The sequence below is a fragment of the Centrocercus urophasianus genome, unplaced genomic scaffold, assembly GCF_019232065.1.
Source record: "Centrocercus urophasianus isolate 14NV4802_14NV808 unplaced genomic scaffold, USGS_Curo_1.0 seq_2, whole genome shotgun sequence".
NCBI classification, from domain to species: Eukaryota; Metazoa; Chordata; class Aves; order Galliformes; family Phasianidae; genus Centrocercus; species Centrocercus urophasianus.
Genome location: NW_024884755.1, coordinates 16526390 through 16550575, shown reverse-complemented (window position 1 = coordinate 16550575; position 24186 = coordinate 16526390). Strand labels below are relative to the sequence as shown.

Below are 24186 nucleotides of genomic sequence, written 5' to 3'. Positions count from 1 at the left end.
CAACTGCAGCCAACCTGGTGGGCTGCTGAGATGTCTTCTGTTCTGCCATTTGACAATATCTGCATAACTGTCAGTGGCTGTTTTTATGTTTAACTTGTCTAAACTATTCGAGTTTTGTTTCGTCTATTTGTACTCTCTCCTTTGGAGAGGCAACACAGTCCCACAGTTTCTGGGAAGAGCTTTAGCTAAGGCAGTTTTTCTCCCAGAAGTATTTTTCTAGCCTGCAGGTGGGACTTTCCCTCCCTTCTGAAACTTAAGCAACTGTTTTTTGGGGTTTTTTTTTTGTTTGTTTGTTTTTTTAGTAAAAATTGGTCCCATGTTAAACAATCTAGTGCTTAATGATGTTGATTGTGACATTGTCTCCTTCCTGGTAACAGCATCCTGTATGCAATCTGCAAGCATGTGAACCCTGAGGGCACTGTTTCTTGCCTTCAAATGACTGAGTGGTGTCTTCTATAAAATAAAGTTCTTTGCTGATGCGTTTCAAGAGTTGCAATATGTGAATTTGTGCCTCTTTGATAGCAGTGAGGCAGTTTGGAGCGCTGGCTGTGTGGTGACCAATTTGTTTGCTGCCTGAGCCTGCTGGGATGTCAGCAGCAGGGGGGGGGGGGGGGGGTGGAACAGGGGTGCTCTGAAGGTGTGAAGTGCCTCCTCACAGGCACTGAAGTCTCATGGCTCTGAAGCCAAAGGGGCATTTCCTATAAGCTGTGGGGTGAGAGTAACTGCTGTAGAAACCCTAGAAATAATGGGAAGCCCAGCCAGGCTTCTTGCTTTTTTCAGTTGTTCTGTAGCCTCTGGACTTACAGCTGGGGGCTTCGTGTGTGCTGTGAGCCAATGCACAACAGCTAGGCAGTGTGCAGAGGTACCCTACACCAACACTGTGGGGTTGGATCTGGAGGGTTGCTGGAATAGCATGTACTTCCACCCTCTGATCTGTTCACTTCTCCAGTTTATTTTTTTGGAAGAGGTTTTGTTTCCTTTTTGATCGATGCTCTGGGCTCACTGAAGCAGCTGTAGAGTTAGTGCTGGGTAGCAGACTGTTTGGAAACACCTGCTTTCCCCTCTGCCCTTCAGCACTGATGGAACGAGCTTCCCCTGCCACCTGCTTGTGGCTGTGCATTTCCCTCTGCTGCTGTAACACTACTTGTGCTGGAACAGCTGCAGGTAGATGGGAGCACTCTGAGCTTGCAGGGGCCAGTTCTGGACTTGGTGAGAATCATGCAGTGGGGCAGGAATCACCAGTGTAATTAATTGCTTTGCTCACAAGTACTGGCATCATTTGTCTGCAAGCAGAGTGAGTCTGCCTGGGACCTGGACCAGTGCTGTGCAGACAGGAGATGCTGCTGGTGATTGTGGCACTTTGCAGCAGCCTTGGCCCTTAGCAGAGGGGTTTGGGTGGATGGGAACATGAACAAAGAGACCAAGTCTGGCCATGCACCAATATCACCTTGAGTGGAGCCGGCTCCTGCCAAGCAACACCGTGCAGCAGCACAGTTAATGATTGATAACGCCGCTGCCTCAGCTCTGTGCTGCTGCCCAGCTGGAAGCAGCATGCTGCTGCTGGTGCTCCTGGTGCTGGGGCTGCCAGGTCCTGCTGGGTGCCCCAGGACTGAGCCCCTGAGCGGGAGCAGCGATGAGCCCCTGTTCCGCGGTGCTGACCGCTATGACTTTGCCATCGTCGTCCATGCTGGCACCACTGAGTGCTTCTGGCAGTTCGCACACCAGAGTGGCAATTTCTTCTTCAGCTTTGAGGTGAGTGCTGTGGGACCCATCCTGCTGTGAGCTGGTGCTTCTGCCAATGGGTTTGGGGGAATGGCTGCCTAGCTGTCCTCGGGGTGGAGGGGGGGGGAACATCCTTTGGTGTACCCGGGGATGGGTTGAGGTACCTCCATTCCTTGGTCCTGGGCCTTGGCGTTTTTTTTTTTTTTTTTTTAAGGCAGTTTGCCTTCTCATCATCAATCCCATCAGCTATTTTCAAACGCGCTGAAAAGGAGGAGTATGTTCAGAGTGAGGAGGTGCAGGGTGCTCTGGCTGTGGTGGCCCTGTACCCAGATGGAGCTCGCTGGGGCAAGCTCAGCACTGCAGGAGTGCTGGGCTGGCTGGAGGCCATCGCAGGACCTCAGCTTCCCTCTGAGCTGTGGCTGGGAGGAGTGCTGAAGGTCTCAGGTGCAGCCGTATCAGTTTGTCCCTGCGCTCAGTCCCCTTCCCACGAGGGGGACCGGAGCCCTTTAATCTCCTGTTTACACTGCTGGCTGAAGGAGCGTGGGGACACAGCTGCCACCACCTCGTGCTTGGCAGAGCAGCCACACAGTGCTCGTATGGGAACAGCCCCAGCACGTAGCACAAGCCCAGCTGACCCCAAACATGCTCTTGCTCAGCCCCAAAGCCAGCAGACAGCTGGGAGCTGCTCTGCAGGGCTGAGAACATGCTTGGAGCCTGCTCTCCCCTCTGGGGACCCCTGATAGTGACCCAACCCGGTCCTCTACCTCTCTGTGAGTGCCAGCAGCACCATGGGCAAGGACAAAGAACTGAGAGGTGACCCTTCTCAAGGCTGTGGGTTTTGTTTTCCTTTCATGTGTAGCTGGCAGTGGCAGGAGGCATTTAATGCTTGAGTGCAGCCAGCACCCTCAGCTCCTGCTCACGACCAAGCAGAAGGAAACTTGCTGGACTCCTGTTTTCCCAAGAATGGGGCACAAAAGACCCTTAGGTGATGCCTCCCTAAGGACAGGTGTCCCCTTTGGGCAGCGTCCCAGCCCTGCTGATGGGTGTCTCCCACCTCCAGGTGCAGCGGGCGACAGGCATTGCCAACAGCAGGCACATCCTGGCCACAGCAAAAGACCCCAATGGCTTCCAGCTCGGCACCTCCCAGGATGTGCGAGGACAGATCAACTTCCTGACCAAGGAGACAGGTCCCTGCTGCCCGTGTCCCCTGGGGCTGGGTGGGCTCTGTGGGTCCCCATAGTGCTGATGTGTGTTGTGTGGTCATGGTGCCCTCCCTGCCAGCACACATCAGCATTAAGTGCTCGAAGCAGCGCTGCCAGCTTAGGGAACAAAAACCTCCACTTCTCTCTGCAGGTTTCTATCAGCTCTGCCTGGACAATGGGCAAAATCACTTTGGCTTTATGCAGGTGTATCTCAACTTTGGTGTCTACTATGATGGCTTCAACATGGAAAAGGAGCAGACAGAAGAGAGGAAACAGCTGAATGACACGTTGGATGCCATTGAGGTAAGTGCTGCTTCTGCCACAGAGTGCTTCAAAGCAGCGCACGGGTCAGGCTGATGCAAATAGGCCAGAACTGAATGCAACAGTGTGGCCTCCAGCAGCACCCCGTGGCAGGGATGGGCAAGTTCCTCCTCAGGGACCAAGGAAGGACATTTGTCCCTGCTTGATGTGCTGCTGCCTAACTTGGTGTTGAACCAAGCTGGTGGCTCACTGGATGTTCCTGCAAGGGTTCTGCCAGTGCTCTGCCAGCTCCTCAGCAGCACAACCTGCCTGAGCACGGCTGGTAAGCACCATTCTCTTCTCCTCCTGGGTTATGTCTGCAGGACAGCATTCAGAAACTGTACATCCGCATTTTCCACATGTGGAGGTTCTACAACTTTGCCCGGATGAGGAAAAGGGCCGACTCCTTCCTCCTCGAGTCCAACTACCACTACGTCAACTGGTGGTCGATGGCTCAGAGCTGCCTCATTGTCCTCTCTGGGGTCCTGCAGCTTTACTTCTTGAAGCGTCTCTTCAACGTGCAGAGCTCTGGGAAGCCGAGGTGCTGACAGCTCCCTGACACAGCACAGCCCACAGGAGCAGAGCCCCACCTGCACTCACCCACAGCAGTGACTGAGGGGCTTGCCTGCTCCTCTGCATCAGCCCCACTGCTTTCCACAGAGCAGGAGGAGAAAACCCAGGTCCTGCCCTGGGGAGGGGGTGGTGTAGCTGGAAGCAGAGCTCACTCACCTCCCACTTTTAACTGAAATTACCTTTAGGAAAAAAATACAAAAACCTCGATTTTGTGTTAGTGTGTCTTTGCCAGCTTTTAGTGTTTCAATCTGCCCCTTTTGGCTAGAACCCCATTTTATGAAATACCCATGGATGGTACCCATCATTCTTGTGCCTGCCTGGATGGGATGACAGCAGCCCTGCAGGCAGCTATCTGCTGTCTTCCTGCCTCCCTCCTGTGTATTGCTGCCTGCTGCACCAATCCCAGGCTCCCAAATGTGTAGCCAGGCCACAGGACTGACGCCCTAAGGTGTTGCATGAGACAAGAGGCAGTTAAAAAGAAGGAACAGGCTTTATACAATCACAACAGCACAGCTGGTGCCTTCTTGTGCTCCCAGCAGCAGAAACTGCTCCCAGCTCCTGCTCTCTCCTTGGAGTGTGCTCCCTGCAGCTCCGTGTGCTGCTACCATGCATGATGCAGGACAAGTCCATTCTGCCCAGGCGTGCTTGTGGCTCCTGAGCATTTGTGCTGCCCTAAGTCAGTGTGTCCTCACTGCGCACGTACTCCCCAACATCCGCCTGGTGAAACACCACAATGGCCATGGGATCCACCTTCCGGCAGTCCTGGGTGGATTTTGCAGCTACTCCAAACCCCTGGGGAAGAAGGGAGAGGGAGTGTTTTGCAGCCCAGTACCCATTCCCTTAGAGTGGGAAGTGTTGGGGAGGCCACTCACCAGTGGGATGTCAGCCATGGAGTACACCACCACGCCCTGGTACTGTGCTGTGTTCTCCGTGATGCGGCCCAGGCCAGACTTCAGCACATGGTTGCCATAGAGGAAGGACTGCTCTGAGCCTGGCTTCACCCACACTTTATACTAAGAGAGAGGCAGGAGTCGGTGAGCTGCCAAAAGGGTGGCACTGGGAACAAGCAGGTGCTGGAGGGGTGGGAAACATCCCACCTTGGCATAAGGTGCAAGGAAGTCCAGGGCAGTGACGCTGAGCCGGAACTTCTGTGTCTTGGTGAACTTGCCAAAGCAGGTGCCCAGTGCCACCAGGCTGTCCCGTGGGATGCTTGCAGCACCCTTCAGCAGCTTCTCACTGTGGGGAGATGGATGGAGAGGCTGCAGGCTGGGAGGGCTGCATGGGCTCACCCTGGGTCCCACAGCCCCAACCCCAGCTCACCTCACATAGTAGACACGGTCACGGTGCAGACGGAAGCAGTAGGTGCCATCGGGCCGGTCCACCAGCAACTGGATGTTCTCGCCAATGCTGCAGGGAAAAGCTACATCAGATCCATCCCTGGTGTTCTCCCAGAGTCCTCTGGTCCTCCTGGCTCCTTCTGACCCATCTCTCTCTTTCACACCTCATGAGGTTCATCAAGGCCAAATGCAAGGTGTTGCACTTGGGTTGGGGCCATCCCAGATACATACATAGAGTGAGGGAAAAAATGTGTAGAAAGCAGCCCTGCATAGAAGGACCTGGGGGTCCTGGTAGACGGAGTGCTTAACACAAGCCAGCGGCGTGCACTTGCAGCCCGGAGAACCAACAGTATCTTGGGCTGCATCAACAGCCCAAGACGGGTGGTGCCCATCCCTGGAGGTGTCCGGGGCCGTGGGTGGACTCCCGGCAGCCCGAACTGGGGGGCACCCGGCGGCAGGGGAGGAGCAGGAGGTCCGTTCCAACCCGATCACGCTGCGATCCCCTCGGCTCCCCTTGTGCCACCACTGCCTGCACCCGTCTTTCGCCCCATCCATTCCCCGTCAGCCCCGCCGTTCCCACACACGGCACGTGCCGCGCCTCCGCTGCAGCCCCGGGCCCTCGTTCCCCCGTCGGTCCCACCGCTCCCCCGCGCAGCTCCCGCACTCCCAGCCGCTCACTATCTCCCGAGCTTCTCGAACACCGCCCGCGTCTCCGCCTCCGTCAGCGGCCGCATAGCCGCACTCCCCACACGCGCTGCAGCGCCGGAAGCGGAAGTGGCGGTACTGCGCCGGAAGTGCCTGCGCCGGGGCCGGAAGTGGCGTGGGCCCGTGCCGGCGGAGCGACTGCGATGGCGGCGGAGGAGGAGCGGCTGCTGGCCTGGCTGCGCGGACCGGCTGTGGCGGGACCCGGCGGCGCTGAGCTCGCCGCTTATGTGGCCGAGCTGGCGGCGCTGGGGCTGGCGGAGCTGGGCCGGGAGCCGGCGCGGCTGGCGGCGGAGCGGGAGCGGGTCGGGGCTGAGACGCGGCGCTTGGCCTTCGAGCACTACCGCGCCTTCATTCGCTCCGCGGAGTGCACCGGGCGCGCCGGCCGCGGCTTCGGTGGCATCGAGAGCCGTCTGAGCAGCCTGCTGGAGCGCCTGCCCGCCCTGCAGGATGCCTGCCGGTGAGCGGGATGGGCCAGGCTCGGGGGCGCTGGGGACAGAGCTGACAAGACACGGGAAGGACTGGAGGTGGGTGAGGCTGGGGGCAGTTGGTGCCCCGGGGCCAGTGCCAGCTCGGTGTTGGGATCGGGGTCAGTAGCAGAGCAGGAGAGTAGCTAAGGAGGTCCCAGGGTGTCCCCCTCCACCCGCTCAATGCTGATCTTTCCTGGCCCCGCAGGAACTTCATGCGTGATGCTGAGGCCATTGCCTGCAGCCGGCGGATGAACAGCCTGACACTGAACCGGCACACAGAGATCCTAGAGATCCTGGAGATCCCGCAGCTTATGGACACCTGTGTGCGTAACCGCTACTATGAGGAGGCGCTGGAGCTGGCGGCCTACGTGCGCCGGCTGGAGAAGAAGTACAGCAGCATACCCGTCATCCAGGTAGGGCCATGCTGCCCCTGCTGCACGGCTGTCCCACAGTCAAAGGTCATAAAGGTCATTAAGGTCAGAAAAGATCTGTGATCACCGAGTCTAACTGTCAACCCACCCTGCCATGCTTGCTTAGACCCAAATGCCACAGCTCTATGTTTCTTGATGCATGGGGTGTTGTGACCCCGAACTGTGGGACCTTGTTCTTGTTGAGGCTCGTGCAGTTGGCCTCAGCCCACTGAGGCTCTCTCCTCACAGGGAATTGTGGCCGAGGTGCGGCAGTCCACTCAGCTGATGCTGAACGAGCTCATCCAGCAGCTCCGCACCAACATCCCTCTGCCCACTTGCCTGCGGGTCATTGGCTATCTGCGGCGCATGGATGTCTTCACAGAGGCCGAGTTGCGCATCAAGTTCCTGCAGGCACGGGACGCCTGGCTGCGCTCCATCCAGGCCTCCATCCCCGAGGATGACCCCTACTTCCACCTCACCAAGACAGTCGAGGCCTGCCGTGTCCACCTCTTTGACATCATCACGCAGTACCGTGCCATCTTCTCTGATGAGGAGCCGCTCCTGGCCCCCGAGCAGCCCTCCCTCAACGAGGGGGCCATCTTCCATGGTTGGGTGCTGCAGAAGGTCTCTGAGTTCCTGCAGGTGCTGGAGCGCGACCTGCAGCGAGGGGTGGGTGGCCGCTTGGACTCGCTGCTGGGGCAGTGCATGTACTTTGGCCTCTCCTTTAGTAGGGTGGGGGCTGATTTCCGTGGGCAGCTGGCCCCCATCTTCCAGCGTGTCGCTGCCACCACCTTCAGCAAGGCAGTGGATGAGGCGGTGGAGAAGTTCCAGGAGGAGATGAATTCCTACACGCTCATCTCTGCCCCAGCTGTGCTGGGCAGTGCTGCAGCGGTGCCGGTGCCCTCAGCCCAGCCAGGGACACTGCAGCCACCCATGGTGCTGCTGGACTTTCCGCCCCTTGCCTGCTTCCTCAATGGCCTCCTTGTTGCCTTCAACGACCTGCGGCTCTGCTGCCCCATCGCCCTGGCACAGGATGTGGCTGCCTGCCTGAAGGATGCCCTTGGCAAGGTGAGGTGCTGGGGCTGCACTTGGGCTCCTGCTTTGTAGGAGAAACAGAACAGCTGCAAATAAGGATGGTTTCTGTGCCCAAAATGCTGCCTTGGGCCTGGTGCTATGAAAGGGAAGTGGCTGTTTCATGTGTCAGGTTCTCCAGGCCCTTGGGTTTGCCTGGGGATTGTGATCTGGAAATTAATGACTCTGTTCTCTGCCCCAGGTGACCAAAATAATCCTGGCCTTCCACCGGGCAGAGGAGGCGGCATTCAGCGGGCGCGAGCAGGAGCTCTTTGTCCAGTTCTGCACAGCATTCCTGGAGGATCTGCTTCCTTACCTGAATCGCTGCCTCCAGGTTCTCTTCCCCCCGGCTCAGATCGCACAGGTGCTGGGTAAGACTCCACTGTGGGGAGGAATAAAGTGGGAGATGCTGTTGTCACCATGGGATGCAGTGTTAGCTGCACTGCGCTGGAGGGCTGTGCCCACCCGTCTCTGTGTCCCATAGGTATCCCCCCGGCCCATCTGCAGCGCTACAGCCACCTGGGCTGCATTGATGTGAACGCTTTCAGGGAGCTGCTGGCCCCTGTCCTGCCAACACAGGAGGCAGAGCTGCCGCCCAGTGAGGAAGAGCCATCCCCACAAAGCCCTGTGCTCGCACTGCATCGCACGCAGACAGAGGAGACTGGGCCAGGGGGGCCCCTGCTAGAGCAGGGCCGAGACGAGCCCGCGGACCCTGCACTGGGGGCTGTGCTGCTGGATGAGAGCGGGCACGGAGGGGAGCATCCTGCATCGTGACCCGGGGGCTGTGGAGAGGGGAGAGCCGTGCTGCGGGGGGGGAACACTTGTTCTGCGGGCACAGGGGTCCCCACGCGTCCCCTCGGTGGGGCCGGGCCGTGCCTGCAGCAATAAAGCCGTGCCACCCGCGTGGACGCCCGGTCCCCGCCGTGTCTTTCCCGTTTGAAGCCGCGGAGCCGTCGCTCCTCCCCGCCGGCAGGGGGCGCCAGTCCTCGCCCTCCCCGCCCCCAGCGCCCCTCCAGCCTCCACGTCACATCCGCCGGGATGGCGGCGGTGCTGTGCAGGCGGCTGGTGTCGGGCCGGGCTCCGGGTCAGGCCCGCGGCTGCGGGGTCGAGGCGGGGTCGGGCTGGGCCGCGGTGCGGGAGCGCTCTTACTGGCAGGCGCTGCGGCGGCGGCTGCGGGGCCCTTCCAAGCCGCCGTTCTCCGCGCCGTGCCAGGTGGGCGCTCCGGTGCTGCGCGCCGCCGCCGCCGCCGTCGCCCCGGAGCGGTTGGGCGGCCCCGAGCTGCGGGCGCTGGCGGCGGCGCTGGCGGCCGGGCTGCGGGGCGAGCCGTGCCTGGGGCTGAGCGCCCCGCAGCTCGGTGTGCCCCTGCGCGTCTTCGCCGCCGCGCTGCCCCCAGAGCGCTGCCGGCAGTACCCCGCCGCGCTCCGCCGCGCGCACCGCATCGAGCCCTTCCCGCTGCGGCTTCTCGTGAACCCCGCGCTGCGCGTTCTGGACGCCCGCCTCGTCACCGCGCCCGAGGGCTGCGCCAGCATCCGTGGCTTCTCCGCCTGCGTCCCGCGGCACTGGGCCGTGCACGTCTCCGGTACGGCCTCGTCCCCACCCCGTCCCCCCCGCCTCTCTTCCCGTCCCCTCTCCCCGCGGCCCGGCTCCGGCCCTACTGGCGCCGTCCTGCCGCAGGCGTAGATGAGAACGGGGACCCGGTGAGCTGGGAGGCGACGGGCTGGGCTGCCCGCATCGTGCAGCACGAGATGGACCATCTGGACGGCGTGCTCTTCATCGACCGCATGGACAGCCGCACCTTCGCCAACACCGCCTGGAGCCAGCTCCTCGACTGAGACGGAGCCCCGGCAGCGGTACGGCACTCTGGGATGTGGCCGCGGCCCCCACCTGCCCCTTGGAGCCGGCCTCGAAGCTTCCTTTCTCGGTCTAGGAAAGGGGGCTGTGCAGGAGGGGACCACCCCTCTCTCCTGCAGCACCTGGTCCACGGGAGGGGAAGGGGCTGGGAGCTGTGGGCTGTGGACCTGGAGAGAAACGAGGAGGGACTCGGCTCCAAGCGGCCATTATAGAACGTGCTCCTTGTGTGGCAGGCAAAGGACCGTGGGAATGGGGAGGAGAGGGTATCCCCAACACTGGGTCCATTTATGGCCCCAAAGCCTTGCTGTGGGGCAGCTGTGCCTCAGGGAGGGGCTAGGCACTGGCGGAAGCTTTCAGATTGTTTTTATTTTCATATAAACAAGACAGAACCCAAAGCAGCATTAATTTAAAAAATAAAAAAAGAGCAGGAAGAAGAGTGAGGAGCAGAGGAGCGCTGGGACGCCTCTGTTAATGTCGGCCCTGCCAGGGCAGCGTGCCCCCTTCCCTGCCTGGTGCTGAAGTGAGATGGGTTGGGTTGTGAGCTGCAGAAGAACCTGTTTGGCACAGCCGCCTGCCTGGGAGCAGCGGGGCCCCATCATCCACCACGGCCCTTAACCTTCCTGCCCAAAGTCCTCTGTGAACTTCTTCACCTTCAGGAGGTCCTCGGTGTTCACGGTGGGACGAGTGGTGGCCAGAGAACGCAGCATGTCCGACTGCAATACAGAGCAGGGGGCAGCTCAGACGTGGAGGCTGGGGGATGGTAACATGCTGGGGACACGCTCACGCTTAGGGTGCTGCTGCCGGGCAGGCATTGCCACCGCAGGGGCTCGGGAGGGCACCAGTACCCAGCTGCCATGTGCCTGCACCAGGCCCTGAGGCAAATGGCAGCTCTGGAGGAGGCAGGGGAACCGGTAGGGCTGGGGCGGCAGCATTGCTGTGCTGGGGATGGGCCCAAACGCAGCAGGATCTGACTGCTGTTGGCAGCCCCACTCACCATGCAGACGATGGGCTCCATCAGCTTGTCACTGGGCACCTCCATCCAGGTCATCTCGGTGGCACCCGGGTCCCCAGGCGAGCACGGCATCAGGAGGTCATCCACCAGAAGGTTGGGGTTGGTGCGGGAGGGACCGCGGACCTGGGAGAGGCAGGCAGTGCTGCAACACAGCCTCAGTGCCCCCCCTGCAGCAGCACAGCTCCTGGCACCCAACTCACCTTCTTGAAGTGCGTAGCTGACTGCACCTTGCGGACAGGCTGCATCAGGGCATCCCGCACAATGATGCTGATATCAGCCCCAGAGTAGCCATCTGTCTTCCGTGCCAGCTCGTGGATGTCAGCATCCGTCAGAGAGTGTGGGGTGTTGCCCAGGTGCAGTTTGAACATCTGGGCCCGGGCTGCCTCCTCAGGTAATGGGATGTAAATGCGCTTCTCGAACCTGAGTGTGGCACAGGCAGGCGTGGGTGAGTGGCTGTGTTCCCCAACAGGCTGCCCTTCGCTGCCAAGTCTCGCAGCCATATCCTGTGCAGTGCAGCACTGTGCTTTTGGGCACTGCAGAGGGATCGTGTCCTGCTTACCTCCTCCTGATGGCTGAGTCCAGCACCCAGGGGATGTTGGTGGCACCCAGCACCAGGATCCCATCACTACTGTTGCCCACACCTGCCCAGAGAAACAGCAGGGGGGACGCTTGAGAGCCATACCTAAAGGAGATCGCTGCTTCATCCAAACCCACCCCATCCCACATTCCCTACCCTACAGGCGTGCATGCCCCGGGCAGCTCATCGTGCCAGGGGAAGCCCCACTCACCCTGCATCTGCACCAGGAACTCTGTCTTGATGCGCCGGGCTGCCTCACTCTCATTCTCATTGCGGGAGCCGCACAGTGAGTCCACCTCATCGATGAAGATGATGGAGGGCTTGTGCTGCCTTGCCAGCTCAAAGAGGTTCTTCACTAGCCTGGACACAAAGGCAAGGGGTGGGTGCCCCCACCCAGAGCCCCAGGCGAGGACCCACAGCCCCACCGCCCACCCACTGCAGAGGGGCACGAGCCCTACACACCACTGCTTCCTCCTGCCCCTGCCTACTCCAGAGCCCTGTGATGGTACCAAGGAGGGGAACGCAGTGCACAGAGAGCAGCCACCCCCTGGACAGCCATCCCTTGGCCAGCCCGCAGCCCTGGTGACACCTTACTTCTCACTCTCTCCCAGCCACTTTGACATCAGGTCCGAGGACGACACGGAGAAGAAAGTGGAGTTGTTGGCCTCAGTGGCCACAGCCTTGGCCAAGTAGGACTTCCCAGTGCCAGGAGGCCCGAAGAGCAGGATCCCTCGCCAGGGCGTGCGCTTCCCTGCGACAGAGCCCAGCGTCAAAGCTTCTCCTGCACTGCACAAACTGGATCTGCACAGGGACCTCGGGCCAGCAGGGACAGACATCCCTTCTGCTCTGGGTCACCTCCCTGCATGCACACCTCTACCACAGCTGCCACCCTTCGTCATGGGGCATGAGGCCCCTCTCCATAGCCAAGCGGCAGTCTTGGAGCTGCCAGTGAGCCTCACCAGTAAACAAATGTGGGAACTTGATGGGCAGGATCACGGCTTCCTTCAGGGCCTCCTTGGCTCCCTCCAGGCCAGCCACGTCGCTCCACCGCACATTGGGCTTCTCCATCATGATGGCACCTGCAGGGCAGAGACGAGAGCTGGAGGCCACGGCTCAGCCCCGCCAAACCCCCACCCTGCCAGGCTGACCCGACCCCTTGGCACATAGCACAGCTCCGAATTCCAGCAGTGCCCCCACGGCACTGCACTCTGCGAGACCTCCCTCCAGCCGAGCACCACCATGCCCACCACAGCCCCTCACCCATCAGCTGCTCCTGCAGTTTCTTCTTCTCCGGGTTCTCGCCCTCGCTGTCGCTGTCGCTCCTGGAGAGATAGGACAGGGATGTGGTCACACGGCCGTACCGTGCCCCGCCGGTAGGGGAGCAGCCCCCACGCACCCCTTGGCGTCATTCTGTGCCTCCTTGACGGGCTTCTTGCCCTGCTTCTCCTTGCTGCGCAGGTACTCCTTCAGCTTCTCGGCCCGGTCCAGGTACTGCACGCACTTGGCACGGATGCTCTCCTTGGCTTTGTCGCTGTGCGCCTCATCTGCACGGAGAGCCCCGGGCGTCACCGCGGGCCCCGCAGCCCCGCGCCCCCCGCGCCCCCCCGCTCACATTTGATGGCGTGCAGGAAGTACTCCACGGCGTGCTGGTACAGCCGCAGCGCCTCCTCGTAGTTCTTGGCCTTGTCCTCCTCGGTGGCTTTGGTCACCAGGTCGATGGCCTTCTGCGGGGGAAGCGGCGACCTGAGCTCTGAGCCCGGCGCCGGGCCCGGCCCCACCGAGCGCCACCCGCCCCGCCCCGCAGCCGGGCCCGCTCGGAAGGACGGGCCGGGCCCTCCCGGCGCGGCCCGGCGGGGCTGTCGGAGGCCGGGCCCGGGCGGCGGGCGCGGCACGGTACCTGCAGGGTGGTCGTTGTCATCTCATCGCCCGGTGGCGGCCGCAGCTGGCGCGACCCGGCCCGGCGGCGGCGGCGGCGGCGGCGGGGGCCGGCGGGACCGGCCCGACCGCGCCGGTGCGCGCGGGGTACAGCCCCCCCCGGCGGCGCCCGCCGGTACGGCAGAACATGGGCGGGGCCTCCGCTGGACGCGCCCCGCCCGCACGTCTCGCGCATGCGTACACCGCGCATGGCCGGCTCTTAACGTGGTGTGTCGGTGTGAGCGGCTGCTGAGTGGCACGGTTGTGTGCTCTTGGTGAAGTCAGCAAAGGCGCTCCATGGACTTCGGGAGGCAGAACTTGGGCTGTTTGGGACATCTGATGGGAGAATCCCTTGGGAGTCAGTGCCGGAGGGCAAAGTGCTTACACAGCATACATATACGGTGGTCCACAGCACGGACAGACACACAGTGCACATAGCCAATATGCTCTGTGTATACACCTCATAAATAGCGTGTGCATACACATCTGTGTGTGATATATATGTTCACTGTGTGTGAGGTACGGAGAGCGTGTATGTGTATCTATACTGTACTGCATACACAATGTGTGTGTATACATGTACATGTGTATACAAACATGTACACACTACGCCTCAGACAGTGCAGCCCCTCATGCACACACACAGCACAGCATCTACACAGCACACACACGTGTATATCTGCACACCCCTACACAGAAACACATACAGCACACACACACTGCACGTGCAGGGGCACACAGCACACTCCCATCCACACAGCACGTCCCACGCATGTGCAACACCACGCACAGCTGCTCCTGCTGCGGTGCAGATCACAAACCCCATACAAGGCCAGTTTGTATAAATAGCGATTTACAAAGAGTACAAAAATAGAATGGGCTGAGAGGGGTGGGGGGCTCTGCACCCCCCAGGCCCTCTGGCACAGCTCATGGGAAGCAGAAACATTTGCGGAAGAGTTGGGCTGGGGCACAGCGGGGACCCCCAGCACCGAGCACCCATCCCCGCACCAGGGGCGGAGGTAAAGTACAAAAAGCAAAAGTGCATTGATCTATGTGTCCCTCCCCAAAACCATGGGGCCTACAGGGGTCCCACTGTGCTCCCAGCCCAGGCAGGGAACAGCGTTTGTTTGCAGACTCTGAGAGTTTGGGGAGCACCTGCCTTGTGATCGCGGCATGGCAGGGACCGAGCCCCCTGCCCATACCAGCATCACAGGGCCAGATCCCAGCGTCCTCCCGAGTGCCACCTTTTTAAGACGATACCCCCCCCCAGGGGATACAAACAGTGCCCAACACAGTCCCACTTGGGGGAGGAACACAAGGTGAAGCTCCCGGGGGGGGGGGCAGTGGCCCTGCTGCAAGGCACAGGTGGTGAGATCAGAGATGGCTTTTGGGGGCAGGGGATAACACTGAGCTCCCCGAGTCGCAGAAGGGGAGCCCCCTCCCCAAGGCACCGGTGTGGCAGGCAGCGGTGGGGCTCCATGTTTCCCAGGCTGCTTTGCATTGTGGAGGCAGCTGGGGGGGTCAGGGTGGTCACCTACACCAGCAGCCCCATGCGGGTGACTTTGGCCGAGAGGAAGGTGTGCAGCACGAAGACGATGGGCTTGGGGCAGGAGTGCAGGTCCAGCGCCTGTGGAAGGAAAGGGAGAATGGTGTCAAAGCATAAGGGCAATGCAAGTCCTAGGGTACGCCTCGGATAGGGTTAGGGGTCCCTCCTCACCAGTTCCCCCTCTGGGCCTCCAAAGTCTAGATAGAGGGTCCTGATGCCATCGTCCGCCGACATCTTCAGCTTTTCATAGGGGTAGCGGTAGAGGACGCTGCCGCCTGCCTCATCGCGGCAGATGGTGAAGCCACCCTCGTAGTGAATGCAGAGCTTCACCTCCTGGCCATCCAGAGTGCAGCCTGCAGGCACAGGCATGGCTTTGGTTCTGTCCCCACCACCTGGCTACAGTCACCCCCAGACACCCCAAAACTGCCCCAAGCAGTGGAGAAGGTAGAGAAGCCATCATGCAGCACAGCACCATCACTGCCAGGGACTCCCTGTCCCATGGGCACAGCCCTGGTGCCGGTGTGCACTCACCCACGGACACCTCTTTGATGAGCTCAGCAGCAGCATGGCAGCCCTGCACCAGCACTCGCGTCCAGCAGGACAGGTCACGGTGCGTCTCCACACGGAAGACGTGCATCTCAATGCCCTGCCGTGAGCCCGTTCGCGTGGCAAAGGTCAGCTCAGAGCCCAGCGAGGGCGAGCGGCGGCCCGAGCCTGAATGCACCAACCTGGGGACGGGAGGAGATGTCGGTGCTGCATCCCACGTGTGGGGATGGCTCCTGCAGGAGTCCCCATCCCAGTACCTGGTGGCCACCAATGGGTAGCTGTGGCATGGCGAGGCCCACGCGTCGCGCGTCCAAGGCATGGCGTCGTACAGCAGCAGATCCTTCTCCGTCACCGCCATCAGGACTGGCCGCCACTGCTGCCGCCCGCCGTCCAGCCGTGCCTGATGGACAAGCAGCACAACGATAGGGCAGCTTCAGCTGCCACCTCCCCAGCGTCATGGTGCCACCCAGCGATGGCATCCCCCGGTATACAGACCCGTACCTGCTCTGCCAGCCACGCGACATGCTTCACCTCCCGGCCCCCAGCGCTGCCACCCAGCGCAGCATTGAGCTCCGCCAGCACCTGCGGCAGCAGCGCCGTGATGTTGGCATGCAGCGCTGTGAACCAGGAATGTGCAGTGGCAGTGTCCTTGCAGCGCAGGATCAGTGTGTTCCTGCTGTCCGGCGAGTGCAGCTCGATCAGCCTGCGGGGATACAGGGCTCTGGGATGGGGCCAGCCTGGCTGCAGGCGTGCTGCCAGCAATGGGGCCAGAACGGGGGCACGGCGCAGCCTGGGCCATGTGCCAAGCGCTTCCCAAACACCGCCGCCTGCTCACCGGTTCTCCAGGTCAGGCATGCTGAGGTTCCGTGCAGCGAAGCACATCTTCAGAGGGATGACCTTGTGGTCACGGGCGCCATGGTGCTGGGGTGATCCTGAGTCCTCGCTGCCGCTCAGGCTGGGCGACTGCGGGGCAGCTCCCTCCCAGGGCAGGTCTGACACCAGCGATGGCTTCTTCATGTAGGGCGTCACCTCCCGCATGAACTTCACTGCGGGCAGACGGCGTCGGTGTTAGGGATGGGGGGAAGAGGGGCCACGGCCAGCGCTGACCCCTGCCAGGAGCCGGAGGCACGCAGGGCCCATCCCAGCACCATCAGGACATGGGGATCGGAAGGGCCCGGCAGCGTGGGACAATGGCGCGGGCAGGAGGTCAGCCTGCAGCCCATCCTGCCCACCCTGCCGCAAGCTGTGGCCAAGTTTCCAGCGCCGCGGGTGATAACAGCCCCAGGATGGTGCCTGCAGCCAGGATGTCCCGGCCCTGCACTCCTCTCTGGGCTGAGAGGAAGGAAGGACTCATCGCTCCAGGTCCCCACAGACCATCCCTCCCCAAACACATGGTAGGCGCCAGGATGTCAAAATCCTTCACTTGCTGAGTGCTGTCCCATCACCACGCCGCTCCCCGCTGTCACGCTTGGGGACAGCCAACACAATGTGTTCCAGATGCTGGGAGCGCCGCGTGCCAGAGCACTGAGCAGGGGCTGACGCCAAGCAGTGGGCGTGCGGCCGAGCCAGAGAGCAGAGCCCCCTCAGCAGGGAGGGAACAGCCTCAGGGCAGCGGGGAATTAAAGTGAAAAAAAAAAAACAGCGAGTAAGCTGTAATCTGCTGTGAAACACAGCTGTGAAGCACGGCTCCCCACAGGCAGGGAGACGGTGTGACGCCGCCGTGGTGGGAGCTCTGAGGGGCGCCTGGCGGTGCTGCTGAGCCGACACAGCTGGAGGGGATGCACTGCCCTTGCTGCGGACACCAGGGGATAATATTAGCTCCCGCCGCGCTTATCCCCAGATTACGCCTTCCCTGCGCACCTCTAATCCCCATGGGCAGGCCAGTGCCTGGAGTGGATGGTTGTGAGCTGGGGCTCGGCCAGCGGCAGCCTCCAAGGTGGCTCACAGCTGGCAGCCAGATGTTGGCAGCCTGTGTCTGAGGCTGGAGCACTGAGGCCACTGCTCCCTGCCCGGGAGTGAACCTTTTGTGCTCTGAGCCATGGTGCTGGCACTGAGCAGCAGAGACGACATCCCTGAAACCCCCTGGGCAGGCTTTTGAGCCCAAAGTGGGAGCTGCTGGACACACCGTGAGCTTCATGCCCACCTCCCTTGATTTGCACAGGGCACCCTGCAGTGCCTTGCACCCTGTGCAGCACCAGCTAGGCAACCACAGTGTTCCAAATGCTTGGGTGGGTGGCATTGGTTCAACCAACCTGGTGGTTTGCCCGCCTTTGCCGTAGCTGGGACAGTACACGCAGACACTGCCGGGCTGCACAACCCTGGCCAGCACCCTGGCACTGGGGCACGGGCAGCAGCAGCAGAGCCAGAACACAGCTGGGAGATGCTGCTGGGGGCAGTGCCCGAGGCACGACACGAGCATGGAGCTGCTGTACCAACACGGCGCAGCGCAGAGGGCAATGGCACGTGCAGACTCACCAGCTGAGCTCCATCCCAGCACAGCTGTCATGGCATAGCATAGCACGCCTACACGCTCACCGCAAAGGAAACCCAGCACTGCTGCACCCTCACAGCTCGCTGCAGGAAGGCGGCTGCACCCTGGGCTCACCTACGGGGCTCTCACTACAGCCCAGACCCCCCCTCACAGCCCAGCATTACCAGCCCCCTCCCAGCAGCACCAGAGTGGTTTCCCCACCCATGCATGTGGGTTTCCTCCCACAGCCCTCCTTCCTCTTTCCAACCTTGCTGCCCGGTGCAGAGCTGCCTGTGGGCCCAGAGCTCAGCTCCCAGCTCCCACCCAGGACGGGGTAGGGGTTCCGCTGCGCTGATGGCACCAGAAGGATGGCACCCAGCACGGGTGCCTGCAAGTGAAGTGAAACCCAGGGCTGGAGAGTGGGCACGGGGCCCAGTGCCAGTGCTCCTGGCAGCCCCCAGCTAGCTAGGGTACCCCATCCACGTCCATGGAGCAATGCTGTCTGCCCCTGCATGCTCCTTCCAGCCCCAAACATGGCTCGTCCCCTCCTTGTCCCCCGGTGCCCTGGAGCCAGCGTGGGCAGCTGAGCCACACAAATCCGCACACGCCCTCGCACCGACACAGGGCCCCGGTGGACATCAGGACGGGACGTGGGGGTGGGACCGCGCTGACACTGGTGGTACCGGTGGCACCAGCAGCGCTGCACCGGCAGGTCCTGCCCCAGCTTGCCGGGAACAGGTCGGGCAGGAGCCGGTGCTCCGTGGGCACCGAGCCTCGTGCACAGCATCAGGGCGGGCACCGTGGGGAGCACCGCCGGTCCCGGGGCGCCGCTGCCACCCCCGGCGGCACGGGGCACGGCAGTAGGAGTGAGCTCCGACGTGGCCGTTCCCGATCGCCGCCGGGCTGTGCGGAGACGCCACAGGGAGCGGAGCCGGGGGAAGGCCGGGGACGAGGTGACGGGGGAGGAGGAGACCCCGGGGCGGAGAGCGGGACGGGGCAAAGGGGGGGAGCGGGGCCAGTACCTTCCAGGATCACCTCCCTCCCGGCGCGCTTCAGCGCCTGCACGGCCTGGTCGTGGGTGGCGTCGCGAAGGTCCACGCCGTTCACCGCCAGGATGGCATCGCCGAGCCGCAGCGCGCCGCTCCGCTCCGCCGCCAGCCCCGGGAAGATGCGGGAGATGAGCACGGGCATGCGGTTCTCGCGACCGCCCTTGATGCTGATGCCGAGCCCGCCCGCCTCCGCCTTCACCACCCGCACCCTCCGCACGCAGCCGGGCACGGCCGCCTCCGCGCCGCCCCACTCGCCGCCGCCGTTGGCCACGCCGTTGAGCCCCGGGGTCGGTTCTCCGGGCTCGGCCGTGAGGCTCAGCGCCTCTCCGCTCAGCTCGGCCGCCACCCGCACCCAGCGCTCCCGCAGCAGCAGCTCCAGCAGCCCCGCCTTGGAGGCGCGCGTCCACACGGCCATGCCGCCGCCGCCGCGTCGCTCCGCCCCGCCCCGCCACGGGCCCCGCCGCGAGGACACCCCCCACGCCCGCATGGCGAGAGGCTATTGGCTGTGCGCGTCGCGAGGGGCGGGGCGAGGGGCCCTTCCAGCGTTCCGATTGGCGAGGGCGGGAGGCGGCGGCGGGGCAGCGCGCCGCGGACTGGGGGCGGGGGAGGCGGGGGTTCGGTGCTCCGGTAAGGACGAGGCGCGGGACCGCGGCGTGAGAACAGCGCGTTTATTGAGGCGGCCGGTGCTAAGTGCCGAACTTCTTCTGCTGCACGGGCGGCGGAAGCTCTGCGTTGATGTCCACGGCAGGCCGCTCCACCGTCACCAGGCAGCGCTCGTCCAGAAGGTCCGCGAACAGCAGCGGCTGTGGGCACAACGGTGTGAGCGCAGGGAACGCGACAGAGCACCGAGGGCAGCGGTGCCAAGGGCGCTCCCGGGTATGAGATGCACGCAGGGACCGCGCCGCCCACCTGGAACTTCTTGCAGATCTTGAAGGCGTGAAGCTGCCGGCGCCGAGCGGGCTCCGAGAGCTGCTTCAGGGTGCTCTGGTTCATCAGCAGGGCGTTGTTGTCGGGCAGGGGCTGCGGGCATGGCCCGTGTCAGTGCTGCAGCTTGGGCACCAAACCCTGTGCCCACCCCCTGAAGTGCCGCACACCACCCGCCCTTCCCTTTGAACCAGCACAAGCAACCCCTGCGAAGCTCCAGCAGTGCCCTTCTCAGCTCACCAGGGACTTGTCAAGGACACACAGCATGTAGACATCGTGCAGCAGGACCTGCGAGGTGTTCTTCGGATTGAAAGCGATGTGGGTGATGGGCGAGTCCCTCTCCAGCCAGAGCCTGTGCAGCCCGCTGTTCTGCACAGCGCGGCTCCAGGCCGTGTACTGCTTCTCAGGGATGCTGAACTCAAAGAGCTGTGGCACAGGAGAGAAGATGGATCCCCATCATGAGCCCAATGCCAGCACACAGCCGATCCCAAGCAGCACACGGCTGCCGCAGGCACAGCTCCCACCTGCTGGTCCGAGTAGGAGATAAAAAGGTTGTTGGTTGCTGGGTGGATGGCGAGGGCTGTCACCGCGCAGCTGTAGGTGGGCACCGTGCAGTGGTGCTGAAAGGCAGAAGGACAACACTGCCCCACGTGTCCTCGGCCACCCGCCGGTACCTCCCCCAATGCCCGGCTCCAGGGACACCGCAGAGGGCCCCACACAGAGCCCTGCCTGTACCTTGAAGTGTTTCAGGTTGTAGACATGCACCTCCCAGTCCCCGCTGACCGCAGCCAGCCAGTTCCCATCAGCACTCGATGCCAGCAGGTAGACAGCTTCCCGGCTCCCTGAACAACACACACACAATTGCTACACAGACACAAGAAAATGCTACACAGTCACAGTCAGGACAAACAAGTACCCAGAAATGCTCTCCATCTTCACCCCCATGCTCTCAGACGCCTTAAATTACTCCAAGGTGTCCCAGATCTAGGGCAGCACCCACAGGGGCCACAGTGCCTGCTCCCTACCTGCGGGTGGGCGCAGCGTGTGCAGGTGTTTGCAGCCTCCCAGTTCCAACAGCTGCACCACATGGACAGAGCCTCTGTCAGAGGCGATGAAGAGTCTGCCTGAGTCGGAAGCACACTGCAGCTGGTAGGCCGGGAGCAGCAGCTTGGGCACGCCAGGGACCTTGCAGGTGGAGAAGGCAGCACTGGCAGTCACACTGCTGACAAGCAGCCCCACTGCTGCTGACCCACACACTGTGCCACCAGCAGCCCCAGCTCCCTGCGAGACCCCCCAGCCCTCACCTTCTTGACGCTGATGCTGTCGCCCTCGTGCTGCACACGGTAGAGGTGGAAGCGAGACGCAGTGCTGTAGGCAATCCAGCTGCCACAGGGTGAGACGCAGCTGCAGTAGATGTGCTCAGGACCCTGGAGATGTGGAGGTGCTGAGTGGGGTCCGCAGAGCACCCTGGCACTCGCAACTTGGCCATCGGAGAAAGCAAAGCTGCCAAGCACAGGTGCCAACTCCAGTTCAGTCTTACCTTGCTCTTGAGCTGCAGGAGGTGCTCCGGCATGCGGCTCACGGGAAGGACCTCTCCATCCTTTCCTGGAATGACAAACAAACATCAGTAACAACAGAAACTATGCAGGCCCTGGTGAGAATAGCAGGGGACCCAGAGGGTGTGATGCCAGACACCAGGATGGATCCAGACCCTTCCCTGGCCGCCTTGAGGCTAAGTTCCTCAGGGCACCACCCAGCTCAGCAAGAAGAGTACGTTGCCAGCAGCACCACGGTCCTGCACAGCACTGGGCAACACAGCCATAAGCAAAGCTGGGCTGCACCATTCCTCCACTGCCCTGGCAGATTGCGCCCTGCAGTCCTCCAGACACTGCTCTGGAGTTAAACTCAGAGGTCTGTACCCAACAGACACTGGCAGACGTACCAGTTTTATTAGTAGAGCCAAGTCTCCAGAGCTCCAGGTGCTGGGAGAACTGGAAGAGGAGGAGCCGGGCTTTCCTGGCACAGGAGACAAGGCGTCGCTGCAGGCAGAAACGGGCACATTATCATGGACCACAGCCTGGCAGAAAGGGTTGGTCCAAAGCTGCAATGGCTTGGGCTGCCAGCAAGCAACAGCTCAGGTTCTATGGGATGAGAACCAGGAGAGGGAGCCGCAGCAGGACCAGTAGGACAGGCTCATCAACTCTACTCTCCATCTCACTGCATCACAGGAGCCCACAGGCGTGCCAGGGCCAGGAGGGGACCCAGCGGGGCAGGCAGAGCCTGGCTGCTCCCACAGAGCTCACCTCATGGCCCCAGGAGCCACCACAGGACCCTGCTTAGAGCCACACTCACGTGGGGAAGGGTGAATTTCCTTAGCGCTGTGTCGTAGCCCTTCTTCTGTACCTTCTCCATGAGCGGGCGGATCACCAGCTGGGCATCCAGGCCTGGAAACCAAGTGGAGCTCATACAAGCAACTATCGGAGGGGGGTGAAAGGGGGGAAGGGAGGACGGGGGGGAGGGAAGAGAAGAGGGGGAGGGGGGGGACAGGAGGGAAGGGAGAGCAGCCATCGAGCTTCCCCACACAGCCCTCACCTCCAGAGATGAGAGCTGTCGGGGTGTGCACCACAGCTCGCACGTCGTGGGTGTGATGTTGGAATGGCTTCGTCTTCACCCAGCGCTTCTCCTGGCCGCCTGCCTTCACTGGCAGCAGTTGGAACTGGTAAGTGGCCCCCGCCGAGGTGCCCACCACAATGCTGTCCTCTTCCTGGGAGAAAGAGAGGGCTGTTGATCACAGGGCACAGCGATGGATACCACCTGGGTGCTGGCACTGCTGTCCCGGCCCAGGGTGACCTCACCTCTGACACAGCCAGCGAGAGTGCAGCTGAGGTGCTGACAGTGTGGGAGTCCTGCAGAGTCCCTCGCTCCCAGTCCCAAAACTGCACTCTCCCAAATGAATCTGAGCTGACGACGGTGCCACTCGACAGGAAGGCGATGCTCCACACGACGCACTCGCGCTTCTTGGACTTTGGCACATGATAGTTCACCATGATCCTCTGGGCTGTTCGGCCTGAGGTAGGGAAGGGTTGTTCAAGATGGGGAGAGAGTGGGATGACCTCAGGCTCCTCACTTTGTCCTTTCCCTGCGTCCTGTGCGCTGCAGGACTCCCAGGCTGGGAGCTGTGGCAGTGCCACGGAGACATCCCAAAGCATAGACTTGTGGCTGCTGATGGTGCCCCAGGACAGGGGACACCGCAGGCTGACACCTGAAGGCTGCTCCAAGGAGCGATGCCCCTCTCTGGGGCAGTTCATTACCTGAGCGGACATCCAGCACACGGATGAAGTTGATGGAGCCAGCTGCCAGGTGGGTCCCCGAGGGATGCCAGGAGAGGCACAGCACACGTCCTGTAGAGATGGAAGCTCCAGGTGTGCTCCAGGGCACAGCAGCCTTTCGGTGACCAGAATGGCATGAGGAGTAGACAAGGGGATGGCCCTGCAGAGCCCCCCACACTCACCTTTCTGCCGGTCCAGGTTCTTCTCAAACTGAACACCCCCAGGCACTACCTGGAAGAGCTTCACCGAGCCATCCTCACAGCCAATCTAGGGATTGGGGGGTGTAAGGATCAGCTCCTGGGGGTGGCAGCTCCTCTGCCATTGTGAGCCCCATCCCTGCTGCTCACCGCCAGCCGTGTGCCATCGTTGTTGGCAGCCATGCTCCAGATGGGTCCCCCGAAGCCATCGACAGCGCGGGCCGGGTGCAGCCGCTCCAGGTCATACTCAGTGATGTCCCCACTCAGGCCTGCCCCAAAGAGCCGCTCCCCTGCTGCCCAGCACAGCGCTTCCACTGAGCGTGCCTGGTGCCCGGGGATGGCCTAGGGAAGCAGGCCCCATCACCACGGCTCTGTTCCACCCGTATCCCCACCGCCCCCAACCCCGTGGCCCCTGGTTCCCTGCTGCTTCTCCCCTGTCATCCCACACCCCGGTTCCTCCCGAGTTCCTGTTAACACCCCAGCCGTGCTCTTCTCAATAACCCCCGGTTCCACACTGTCACATGACTAGGTTTCCCCGCCGGTCCTCCACCATCAGCCTCCACTCACCATCCCCACCATTCACCCCCGGTTTCCCATCTATCACCCTGCCCAGTCCTCCCCTTCGTTACCCTCAGCCCCCAGCCCAGTTCTCCCCGCTCTCCCTCCGTCTCCCTTCCATCACCCAGCCCCGCTCCCACCTCCTGCCTTCCCACACAGACTCCCCACCACCACCACCACCCGGCCTGGTCCTCCCCGTTCTCCCCGCATTCCCCGCCCACCTTCTCCATGTAGTAATTAGAGGCGAAGTTGTACACCTCAACGGCGCCGTCGGTGCGGGCGAGCGCCAGGCGGCAGCCGCGGTGCCGGTAGGCCATGCAGCGCACGCCGGCGGGCACCAGCTCGAAGAACCGGACGCGGTGCACCTCAAACTCCCCCATCGCGGCTCCCGGCCCCGCTCCGCTCCGCCCTGCCGGGCCCCACGTG

General features: G+C 62.2%; 7 protein-coding genes across 7 annotated transcripts; 3 read left to right on the top strand and 4 right to left on the bottom strand.

Annotated features, from left to right (window-relative positions):
• The first annotated feature begins 6 nt into the window (after nt 1–6).
• On the top strand, nt 7–3963 carry TMED6 (transmembrane p24 trafficking protein 6). Its single transcript, XM_042821676.1, has 4 exons — nt 7–1752; nt 2783–2909; nt 3076–3227; nt 3548–3963. Exons 1-4 carry the CDS (start codon nt 1498–1500, stop codon nt 3770–3772), a joined length of 759 nt encoding a protein of 252 aa, XP_042677610.1. The 5' UTR covers nt 7–1497; the 3' UTR covers nt 3773–3963.
• Nucleotides 3964–4268: 305 nt separating this feature from the next.
• NIP7 (nucleolar pre-rRNA processing protein NIP7) lies at nt 4269–5907 on the bottom strand. Its single transcript, XM_042821558.1, has 5 exons — nt 5813–5907; nt 5118–5204; nt 4895–5033; nt 4670–4810; nt 4269–4589 (listed from the first exon to the last, which is right to left on the bottom strand). The coding sequence occupies exons 1-5, from the start codon at nt 5866–5868 to the stop codon at nt 4470–4472; spliced, it is 543 nt and encodes a 180-aa protein (XP_042677492.1). The 5' UTR covers nt 5869–5907; the 3' UTR covers nt 4269–4469.
• Nucleotides 5908–5982: 75 nt separating this feature from the next.
• Nucleotides 5983–8578, top strand: COG8 (component of oligomeric golgi complex 8). The gene is made up of 5 exons (XM_042821757.1): nt 5983–6296; nt 6512–6719; nt 6966–7784; nt 7990–8158; nt 8272–8578. The coding sequence occupies exons 1-5, from the start codon at nt 5983–5985 to the stop codon at nt 8559–8561; spliced, it is 1800 nt and encodes a 599-aa protein (XP_042677691.1). The 3' UTR covers nt 8562–8578.
• Nucleotides 8579–8825: 247 nt separating this feature from the next.
• Nucleotides 8826–10084, top strand: PDF (peptide deformylase, mitochondrial). The gene is made up of 2 exons (XM_042821775.1): nt 8826–9366; nt 9462–10084. The coding sequence occupies exons 1-2, from the start codon at nt 8826–8828 to the stop codon at nt 9617–9619; spliced, it is 699 nt and encodes a 232-aa protein (XP_042677709.1). The 3' UTR covers nt 9620–10084.
• Nucleotides 9985–13208, bottom strand: VPS4A (vacuolar protein sorting 4 homolog A). The gene is made up of 11 exons (XM_042821758.1): nt 13125–13208; nt 12840–12951; nt 12624–12771; nt 12488–12549; nt 12187–12306; nt 11822–11978; nt 11439–11587; nt 11210–11291; nt 10851–11070; nt 10633–10773; nt 9985–10351 (listed from the first exon to the last, which is right to left on the bottom strand). The coding sequence occupies exons 1-11, from the start codon at nt 13143–13145 to the stop codon at nt 10250–10252; spliced, it is 1314 nt and encodes a 437-aa protein (XP_042677692.1). The 5' UTR covers nt 13146–13208; the 3' UTR covers nt 9985–10249.
• Nucleotides 13209–13977: 769 nt separating this feature from the next.
• SNTB2 (syntrophin beta 2) lies at nt 13978–19182 on the bottom strand. Its single transcript, XM_042821494.1, has 7 exons — nt 18726–19182; nt 16069–16279; nt 15735–15936; nt 15491–15633; nt 15219–15415; nt 14859–15040; nt 13978–14768 (listed from the first exon to the last, which is right to left on the bottom strand). The coding sequence occupies exons 1-7, from the start codon at nt 19165–19167 to the stop codon at nt 14676–14678; spliced, it is 1470 nt and encodes a 489-aa protein (XP_042677428.1). The 5' UTR covers nt 19168–19182; the 3' UTR covers nt 13978–14675.
• Nucleotides 19183–19406: 224 nt separating this feature from the next.
• UTP4 (UTP4 small subunit processome component) lies at nt 19407–24140 on the bottom strand. The gene is made up of 16 exons (XM_042821498.1): nt 23982–24140; nt 23353–23544; nt 23188–23272; nt 22988–23077; nt 22532–22743; nt 22269–22440; nt 22029–22120; nt 21619–21715; nt 21217–21281; nt 20981–21103; nt 20702–20861; nt 20412–20518; nt 20201–20296; nt 19917–20102; nt 19662–19772; nt 19407–19555 (listed from the first exon to the last, which is right to left on the bottom strand). Exons 1-16 carry the CDS (start codon nt 24138–24140, stop codon nt 19439–19441), a joined length of 2064 nt encoding a protein of 687 aa, XP_042677432.1. The 3' UTR covers nt 19407–19438.
• Nucleotides 24141–24186: the final 46 nt, after the last annotated feature.